The sequence below is a fragment of the Suncus etruscus genome, chromosome 8 (genome assembly GCF_024139225.1).
Source record: "Suncus etruscus isolate mSunEtr1 chromosome 8, mSunEtr1.pri.cur, whole genome shotgun sequence".
In the NCBI taxonomy this organism is placed as follows: domain Eukaryota; kingdom Metazoa; phylum Chordata; class Mammalia; order Eulipotyphla; family Soricidae; genus Suncus; species Suncus etruscus.
Window position 1 is genome coordinate 30,575,798 of NC_064855.1, and position 10,523 is coordinate 30,586,320.

Consider the following 10,523-nt stretch of genomic DNA (forward strand, 5'->3'; position numbering starts at 1 on the left):
GGAGATGATGGATTAGAATAGAGACTGGAGCAAGGAGTGGGAGGAAGTAAGTTAGGAGGAGAGTGCTTTGGAAAGACAGTCAGAGGCTGTGATGATAGAAAGAGAACATGTTGGAGGTTTCACTCCCTATGCCTCTGCATAGAATCTGGCCTGCCTGCATGTGAGCTTGTGTTTTCTGGAGAAAACAAGGTCATGAAATAGGAAGAACATCTTGAGGGTGACAGGCAGATGAGCACCTGTGGCTGAGTGCTATGCCCAGAAAGTTGGTAATGGTCACAGGTGTCAGAGAGATTAATGACATGATCTTTGTAATCTCAAATCTCAAAGTGTGATACTTTCACCTGGAATTGGAATAAGAAATTAGCTTTCAGCTCAAATTCAGGCACAAATTTCAAGGCACAAATTCAGGGGCTAGTGATGAGAAGTGGCAGGAGCCAGGGGCCAGTTCCCATCATGCGTGTGGATAACAATTTCCACCCCTCTCCTATGCCTTTGTCCAGCTTTGATTCTGCCTGGATTACTGAATATGCCTCCAAAATAAGGAGGGTGGCATTGATGGAAGGAGAAGGCAGATGAACTATGAACTCCATAATGGGGTGCAGCTATTGGATTTGTGATAGCACTGAGCAGGAAGAAGGCTCTGCGCTTATGTGTAGTAACAACATAAACATGCACACACTGAGGGCACACACTTGCGTAAGGCACAAATACATGTGTTTGACACATAAACACATTGTGAACACCTGGGTGCACGTACTTTTACACCTATGCACATGTTCATGCACACAGAAATGTTTGCACACATGCATACGATTGCACAGAGACATATACAAACTTAAGGGATCTGGTAAACTCAGCAAATTTTCCTTTCTTCCGTGAGCAGGTTTTAGAACCTTGAAATTAGGCCCCATACCTGTAGGTTCTCAGTTTTTTCCCAAAATTAAGCAGAGACACAAAGAAACCCTCACCTGAGTACAGAGAAGGAGCACTGCAGAGTGAACCTAACACACTCATTCCCACTGTGCAGGCCTGCTACACCAGCCACCTCCACCACACAGGGGCCTTGGGATGTCCATGACCTTTCCAGACTTCTTGTCAGAAGTCTGGGATTTCCATCGATTGTGGGTCCAATGTGCACCCTGTCCCCTATTTTACATGCTGTGGGAAAGGATCAGGAAGCATCTGCCTACAGGGACCAGGCACTGGCCAGAAGATGTGCAAGGTTGGGGTGCAGGCACAGGAGTGGGTGCCCTGGCAGGGAAGAGGGCCTGTCTTCTGGGAGATCAAGAGTTGAGCATGCTTGTGGGGTGGTGTGAACACCATCACTGCTTCCTTAACTACCACATTTCTCCAGGAGGCCAAACTTAACACAACTCAGGGATCAAAGCTTCACATATTGTGGGGTATTTCTAGCCCAGGTAGGCAGATAGGCTTCTGCTCCAGAAGGACTTGGAAGATTCTGGGAATTATGTGGCCTCTGATCCCATCTGAGCATGTGCTGATCACAGGCTGGGCAGATCCATGGCTGGCAGGGACATGGGCCGTTTGTTCCCACTACTGCAGGTTGGAATATGATAGAGACAAGACCCAAATCTTGTTGTTCTCACACCTCTCCAGTTTCCCCTGACCAGCAAAGCCTTCCTATTTCTTTTATTTTTTGGGGGGGGGGTCACACTTGGCAGTGCTCAGGGGTTACTCTGGCTCTAGGTTCAGAAATCACCCCTGGCAGGCACAGGGGACCATATAGGATGCCAGGATTCAAACCACTGTCCTTCTGCATGAAAGGCAAACGCTTAACCTTCATGCTATCACTCTGGTCCCAGCCTTCCTATTTATCTCTATTTATTATCCATCCTCTCCCACAGGCCTTCTCTCATCTGCAAAATAGTACTGTAGCCAGAGGTCAGGACTAATACAGAGGAGGCTCAGGAGAAGGTGTGACTGTGGGGTGGGCAGTTTCACTTGACTTCAAGCCATGACTGTAGCTGGTGGCATCACAGGGAAGTAGAAGAAGGTGCCAAAACACCTTCACCTCTGGGCATAGTATAGACATCCAGGGAACAGAAAATTCTAGCTAGTCTTTCACAACCTTTTTCTAGTGGTGGCTTTTATCTCACTTTATCTCCTTCCCATCCTACTGGTAGTATCCTACTAATCTCATGCCATGGTGCCCATGGATGTGATTTTTGCCTGTGGGCTCTCTGTAATAATATCTTGGGTATTTGTTGAGAATCGAGGCTCTAGAAGCTGCCTTTCTTAGGGTGTCTTTTATGTGGAGCTAAAGAGGCTTCCAGTGAGGGATGGGAGCCATCTCATCCTTGAAGGCCATGCCCCAAACGAGCAATGATCCCTGTGTTCTCTCCACAGGCCCTGGTGCTGTCAGTGAGGTGAACAATGGCACATCAAGAAGGGCTGGCTGTGCCTGGCTGCTGCTTCTTCTGGGGCTGCAAGTTCTTCTGAAGTTTTGACATGAGCGTCCCTTCCCTTCACCCCCAACGCCGGGAGAAACTACAGCCACAGCGCCCACCACCCCACAGCACCGGCAACTTCGACCACAGCAGCCAGACACCCCGTTTCTAATTCCGATGTAACTACACATGATTCTGAGAAGCAGAACCTCATGGGACATACATTTGAGGGAGGGGAGCAATACAGACTTGACAGGGTGGGGAGATTTCAAAAGGGAAATTTAAAATTAGCTTCCAAGCTCGACCAATTTTTCAGGGTCAATGCGCAGGTTCTCTTTGCTTTTCCCAAATGGGAGGAGCAGATACCAGCTGTTGGCACTCAGTCACCAGTTGCCTGGTGCAAGCTTTTGGTTGCCAGAGTGGGCCAGGGCTCCACCACACTGCCTACTCGAGAACCCCAATCATGGAAAATTCTGGCCCTCCCCAATTTGATCAGTGATGGATCCAGCATGCTCAGCAGACCTGAATTACCTTGGATAGGCCTTGGAGACACACCACAGAATTTCAACCCAGACACAAAGCCAACATGCCAGCTCAACACACCCACCTACTGTCCCATCACTGACCATCCGGTGAACATTCCTTGGCCCCCTCTCCATTTTACTACTCCAAGGACATTATGGATAATAAGGGATTCTGAGTCTTTATTAATTTTATTAATTATATTTTCTGAGATGAGTCTAGCGTGCTTTGTGCAAAAACCATACACAGCCAAGATGTGCCGACAGGAAGGGGGTGAAGTGTGTTTGTGCGACGTTAGAAAGGAGTCGTGTGTTTCTTTCTGAGGTTTACAACCGGTGGCCCACACACTGGGCATTCGCCATACCGTGAGCCACATGGCAAAGCTACCACAAAACAAGACAGAACAAAAACCCACATCCGGTTGAACCGACAGCTCCACCAGCACTACTGATTTCTCCTTATTTTGGCATCTAACTTAGACACTGCTATGCTTCTAAATGCTGTTTGGAAGTGGAAGGGCGAACCGCACTGTTTTCTTGAGTTGGTTAGCAAGGCTTGTGTTGATGACATATATTCTACAGTATATATATAAATACACACACATCTATTTTTTTTTTTGGTTAGAGTTCAATCCATTTTCTTTTTTCACAGATCATTTCTCTGACATTACTGCATGCTGTATATGGCGTTAGCTGTGTGTGGATCTTCTCAATGATGATAGCGTTTACTGGTAATTGTGTGAACAGCTTCTGCTCATTTTGATTTCTTGGGTTCTTGACATGTCAGAGACATTTCTCAGAGAAAAACAACAACACCACTAATATCCAGCACAGCACCTCTACCAGGTGTGGCACTCAGAGGCCAAGGCTTCCTCTGGCCTCGGGCATTAACCTACAGCAAGCAACTGACCCAACTCAACTATTCATAACACTTGCTTTAGCCCAATAAGGATCTCTGTTGCCTTTGGGTCCACTGGAGAATGGAATCCTCTTGGTTTCTTTTATTTAATTTCTCAGCTTTGTGTGTGTGTGTATGAAAGAGAAGAAAAATGCCATTTTAGGTCATTTTTTTTCTCCCCCCCTGAAGCCTGGAAACAGAGAGGCCTCAGGGAGGGGTCCTGGATGTGATGAGGGAACTGGGATTGGGGTCTGGGAGGGGAGGGGTTGTCTCTGACTTGACATTAAAAAGTGTTTCATGTCCCTCTTCACCTGGTGTGACACCTCATTCTCAAGTTGGGGCAAAAGGGGCGGGGGGCAAAGAAGGGTATAGAGCCTTGGAGTACAGACCTAAAAGGAGAAGGATTCACATTTAAATAATGGATCTTGAGTCGAATTCCCTATTTGGGGGGTGCAATGGAGACACTCTAAGAAGCAATGGGAAAACTGGGAACTGGGATTGAGGTTGTGTCTCTGCTGCCTTTAGAAGGCACTGAGCAAGGTTGCAAGACTCCTTTTTCCTTCCAAACCTCCCACCTCCTGGAAGTGGAGCTGAGTCAAGGACTCTCAGGGAAAAACATTTCTGAGCAATTGTTTTTGAAAAAAAAAAAGTCAGGGCACCTCTTCCTTCTACCTCTTTCCCAACCCCTGACCTCACTTTAAGCCACATATTTCTAGAAAGGACAATTGTAATGATAAATCATATTTAAATAACATTATTATGATAGATTATGGTGGCTAAGTACCTATACCTTGTTTTCCCTGGTGCAGAAGTGATGCCATGGACCCAAGTACAGCAGGTAAGGCAATTGCCTTGCATGACTGGGGCTTGATCTCTAGCATCCTCATATGGTCCACAAACCATACCAGGAGTGATTTCTGAGTTCAGAGCCAGAAGTCAGCCTTGAACATCTCTGGCTGTGGCCCATAAAACAAGCAAAAATGGAAATGAGGTCAGATATAAAGTCTGGGGAGTTTAGAACTATGTGTTCTTGGAGAAGCCTCTTTCCAGGGGCTGCTAAAGAAGAGACAGAAGGTGCCTGTCTTCAAGTTTCTTGGTGCCTTTCTGCCCTATCACCCCCTTTTCCAGGTACCTGTTGCCTATATTCCACCCTTCTTAATGTTGTTTTGGAACAACCTGGTAATACCTAAATAGTTGGTGTGGCCTCCATGCCATTTCTTTTTCCAATGTCCTCATGCTGGTATATGACAGCTCTTTGTATAAATAATGGAGAAGAATTGGACGCTCTTCTGAGCCTGGGATTTATAGAAACTCAGGCTAGAGGAGTGGGTTCCTGGCCCTGGTTTATGGGTATGGAAGGGGAAGAAAGTAGTTGCTATATCAAAGAACTTGAGCCCTAGAAGTGTTTTTGAATAAAGAATACCAGGAGATTGGGAACAAGAGAAGAAAATGGCAGATTCTCCACTGGAATGCAACTTTCTCCTTTATATTTACTAAATATACTTGAGCATACTTCACTGCCACTACATCCTGCCATATGACCAAAATTGTCAGCCATTGATGAAGATTTTCTTTGACTTGGTGTCAACTCAATGACTCCTCTAATGTTCTGGGCCCTGCATGAACCTCAAGTGCCTAATATCAATGTTTAGAGAATATATCCAAGTGCGGTAGGCTGACAACCTAATAAAGAGTTTAATCAAGGAAGGCAAGACCTTTAATAAAAGCTTAGGGCAATAATTTTAGGTAACTGGACTGGGCAAGACAATGCTCTTTCCAGTAGATGAAGGGTCAGATCTTGATCAGTGCCCAGAGTTATCTCTCTTGGCATATAGCTGGTTTTGGTGAAGAACACTATATTACAGGCTTGTTTATCTCTCAAGTGTACTGAACCTCTTTTACTTTTTTGGTCTTTGGATTATTCTTGAGGTGCTCAAGGGACTATATAGGGTGGTGCTAGGGATTGAATCCAAATTGGCTATTTACAAGTATCCTACCTGCTGTTACTATTACCTGGGTACTTCTAAAGACTTAGACATAAGTTTAGATAAACTTTTACACTGTTTATCTACTGGGGAAGCATGATCTAGGTCTGGCAAAGTTTTAATTCCTGATCTTTTGTTTGGTTTTGGTTTTGGGTCACACCTGGCAAGCTTGGGGGACCATATGGGATGCTGGGACTCGAATCCAGGTCTGTCCTGGGTCAGCCACATGAAATGCAAATACCCTACCGCTGTTCTATCTCTCTGGCCCACCCCTGATCATTTTTCATGTGTATATGTGGCATGGAGTGGAGGAACATCTAACTCTAGCCAATTAACACTATTAAAGAATCCCACTGATCTTAAAACAGCATATCCATTTCTTTTTCACCTCTTAGGGGCAATACTGCTCATGTTCCTATATATCAAATCTTTCCCAATTCATGCACAGTGATTTTTTTGGTCTAATCTCAAGTGTTTGCCTGAAGGCCAAATTCTGATAAGTACCCTACATAAAGTGATCTTCCCAGTCAATGTGCCCCAATTGCTTTTTTTTTTTTTTTGCTCTTACTTTGGGTAGCTTTAACTGTGATGAGATCAATCCTATGATCATATTGAGAGTTAACATTTTTCATTGTGTTGCATTTGCCTGCCTTTAGTATTTTCCTATGAATGCTGGTTTTATATGGTCTATGTCAGGAATCTCAAACTCAATTTACTTGGGGGCCGCAGGAGGCAAAGTCGGGGTGATCCTTGAGTGCAAAGTCAGTAGTGAGCCTTGAACATTGGATGGTGTGACCCAAACAACTAAAACAAAACAAAAAAGATTCCTCTAGGGCAGGGCCACAAAATGTTGTACGAAGGGCCGCAAACAGCCTGCAGGCCGTGAGTTTGAGACCCCTGGTCTATGTGGTTTTCTGTAGGGAGATAGTATACTAAAGGGTGGAGTCATTTAATGGGTTGAGTTGTTTCATTAAAAAAATGTGAGATGCAGATGTAAAGTGATAGTACAGAAAACATAGCATTTTCCTTGCTCTTGGCCTACTCAGGTTCAAGCTCTGATGTTCCATATGGTAACCTACATGCCACCAGGTAGATTTCTGAGTATAGAATCAGGAATAACACCTGTGTATTGATAAGTATGCCCCCCAAAGTCCCCAAAATGTGAGATGAGTGATCAGCAAAACACCCACCCATTTCTATTCTTTCTGAGATAAAACTCTTGAAACCCTTCTCTGTGTCAAAAGAGCGTGTCAAAGGAAAAAAATCAAATTGATATTTAGCTCAGCACTTGCTAATCAAAGGGTTGTCACGCAACATTTCTCCATGGGTAATCTAGAATTGGATTTTACACCATTCATTTCCCTCACTCTCTGCATGTTAATACAACACCATTACTCTGTCCATTCAACAGTTTGACCACATGCTCACCCAAGACAATAAACACACATGCTCCTTTTCATGATATCTGACAAACCAAGAACCTTGAGTGTCTGTACCTCCCATCTCACTTTCTTTGTCATGTCTTCACCACCCAAAACCTATTCAAATCACCCAACTAGAATACTATGAACTCCAGAACACCAACTAGAACACTTTTCTATGGTGTTCCATAGAAAAAAGTTGCTTTAATTCTTTAGCTAATATTTAGGTCGCAGCTTACAATTCACATTGGGGGAGTGATGTGATAGTACAGCTAGTAGGGTGCCTGAGTGATGTGGTAGATCCAGGGTTGATCCTTGACATCCCAGATGGTCTCACAGGCACTGTCAGGAGTAAATCCCTAAGTGAAGAGCCAAGAGTAACCCCCTGAACATCTCCAAGTATGGCCTACAAAACAAAACCTATTTACATTTGATTAATACATACTAGTGCATTATCATCATTTAAGGAAGATAAGTGCTTTCCTTTTGTTCCTTCCTTTCCTTTTATTCTCATTGATTTTTACCACAACTTTCACATAATTTAGATGTCTGTTTCTGGTATATTGTGAAAATATTATCGCTCTACTTTACAGACCATTAGAATATTTTTAATTTGGTTCCTCTCCCAAAAGATCTCTCCCAAATAGTTATATTTGATTAGAACTATCTAGAAATGATAGTTGACAATAGCTATAGAACTTGCTTTGCTTTAGATAATATGATCCTAGAATATACATGTGTGCAATACATTGGAAACATAACAATCTTGCTAATTTGTGGAGTCAGGTTTTGAGCCAGAAACTATTCTACTTATTGTATTTACTCTCCTTAAAGTGATAGTATGATGTATGAATAATCAAGTACTTTTAAATCAAGCTTTTAAAAATTTCTGCAGAACCATATAAAAATTGCATTTTTGATCAATGGCTATACAATGTATGAATCCAGGTAATTTTTATATCCCATGTAGTATAATCCTTTCTAGAATGGTTCAGAAGGAGAAAAGCATAACTCTTACAGCTGCCTATGGTGTTTGAAGTGATTCCTTCAAATTGAAAGATAAACACTTTTACTGTGTTGTCTAGTAAAAGATAGTAACTTTTTTTCTAAAGTAAGAACCAATGTCAGCCCTGAGATGCTGTTCAGTTTGCTCTACTTAAAATCCAAGTAAATCAAGACAATAAACTGCCACCCATCTGAGTCAATGAAAAAGGAAAGGATTGGGAAACAGGCAAAATTCTCAGCACTCTCAATAGGAAGGGGAGTGTGTGTGTGTGTGTGTGTGTGTGTGTGTGTGTATTTGTGTATGTATGGTTCCCACTATAGTTAATTACTTAATAATTCAGATCACATGGCACCTACTCTTCCCAAGTTTCTTCTAGAGAACGACAGGGGCAAGTCATGACAAGGGAAGTCCCCTTAAAGCATATGATGATTCTCTCATACTATCCTGGAAGGCAGCACATAAAGATCTCATGTGAGTATCTCTACATCACTGGTTCAATCTAAAGTAAGAAGAGTGCCTTTGTCTTTTCAGACTGCCCCCTAGACTTGCTGCCTCACTGTAAACTCCACTGGAAGAGCACAAGGAGTATGTCAGCATCTACAGTGTAGCTCACAATGAGGCCTGGTATGAAAGATATTGAGTCTAGCCTTTACCTTCCTCAGGCTCATCTAGCTTCTCTAAAATTAGGGCATTTTGAAGTCCCTGATGCCCGAGAGAGGGAAAGGTCAAGGAAACCTTGAATCAATGCACTTCTGTGTTTAGTAGAGAGGATAGAAGAGCTGTAGTAGCTTGAGCACACAGGGCAATGGCTCTTTGTATCTCTGCAAAAGGATGTGGAAAAAAAGAGGGCACAGGAAGTAAGTATGGCTTGTGTCCCTGATTGCAGATCAATCTTTCTATCTGTTCATAGCCTAATTCTTCAGAAAAGATGGACATGTGTAATCCAGATGCATCAGCTGTCCATTAGTTCCTCTACATATGTTCACCCCAGAGTTCAACCATGGAGATTCAGGGAAAGATGATGGCAACAGAGAAATCTAAAAGTCTGCATGCTTCACGTAAACCTATATGTGGGAAGGGACTCTGAAGATGGTCACCAGTATGGTGGCACAGAAGAGGTTCTCACAGCGGAAGGGAGGATTTTATCTCCTTTTCTACCCATACTGAGTGCCCCATCTGGAAGGTCATGGGCCAACACCAACACATTGAATGTGGGGAGTTAGTCTATGTCCATGCCTACTAGCATCCCATTTCTGCAGGACCACATGCAGGTGGAGTAGACATGGTATGAAAGATCCTGCATGACCTTGAATTTGCTGTGGGCTTGACAGAGCTTATTCACTCCCTTTCCTAGATTTTTAACTTCCTCACTAATCAAGTGAAAGGAGGACAAGTTGGTCAGACCCTGTTTCAGATCTCAGATCTGGAACACTTTGCATTCCTCTTTAGTCCTGGTCTTCTATGAAATTAGGGTATACCACACGTCTGTCAGTCTGATGCATTCTTGGGGTGGGGGCTACTGGTTTGAGGAGCCTATCTGGTATGTATGTCCACAGGACAGTATATCTGGCTCAGCAGGACCACAAATGTCTGGCCTCATGCCAAAAGTGAGAAACAAATGACCATTCTCCACCCTCTGAGGCCAGCCCCATTTGTAAGAAGTTAAGGGGAAAATGCAGGCATTCCTCAGGCAAACCCTCCCAAACTAGGGCAAATACCAGAGATGGAAGATGTGTCATTTCTAGTGGCATGTGTTTGAGTGTGCTCTAACTAACTAGCTCCATGATCAGGTAGAAAAAAATCTGCTCTAAAGAGTAAGCCTGGATTTTTCTTTGGGTATCTAAGAATTGTGCCCTCTTGCTTTGATTCTTTCTGCTTCCCCCTCCTCTCTTTCCTTCCCTTCCTTTTCTCTATCCTTCCGCTTTCCTCTCCTTTTCTGCTTCTGGCTACATCCAGCATGGCTTGAGGGCTACCCTGTCTTCTTGCTAGTGGGGTTGGGTATGAATGCCAGAGATTGAACCTGGGATCGAGTATGCACGTTGCCCATTGTGGTGTCTCTGGAGCATGCTTTGATTTTACCAAAAGAAGCAAAAGACAGAGATCTCTCTGGATTCACTCAGGATATCCATACAGATTAGAGTTGTCCATTTATAAAGAGCTCAAAACCTCTGTGAGTATTAGAACAAAGGACTAAAAAGAGCCCTCAGCAAAGACCTTGTGTTGCTGATGGATCTTTGCAACAATGTTCAACTTTGATTTGATTTGATTTGTTTAACTTTGGTTA

At 43.5% G+C, this 10,523-nt stretch overlaps 1 protein-coding gene across 2 annotated transcripts in view; it reads left to right on the forward strand.

The window, feature by feature from the left end:
* The window catches only part of NTM (neurotrimin), a 1,165,251-nt gene extending 1,161,702 nt beyond the window's left edge, over nt 1-3,549 (forward strand). For both annotated transcript variants that reach the window (XM_049778282.1, XM_049778283.1), the window contains one exon: nt 2,368-3,549. In XM_049778282.1, coding sequence (XP_049634239.1) covers nt 2,368-2,468 — 101 coding nt within the window. In that variant the 3' untranslated portion in view covers nt 2,469-3,549. The remainder of the gene's footprint in view (nt 1-2,367) is intronic.
* Nucleotides 3,550-10,523: the final 6,974 nt, after the last annotated feature.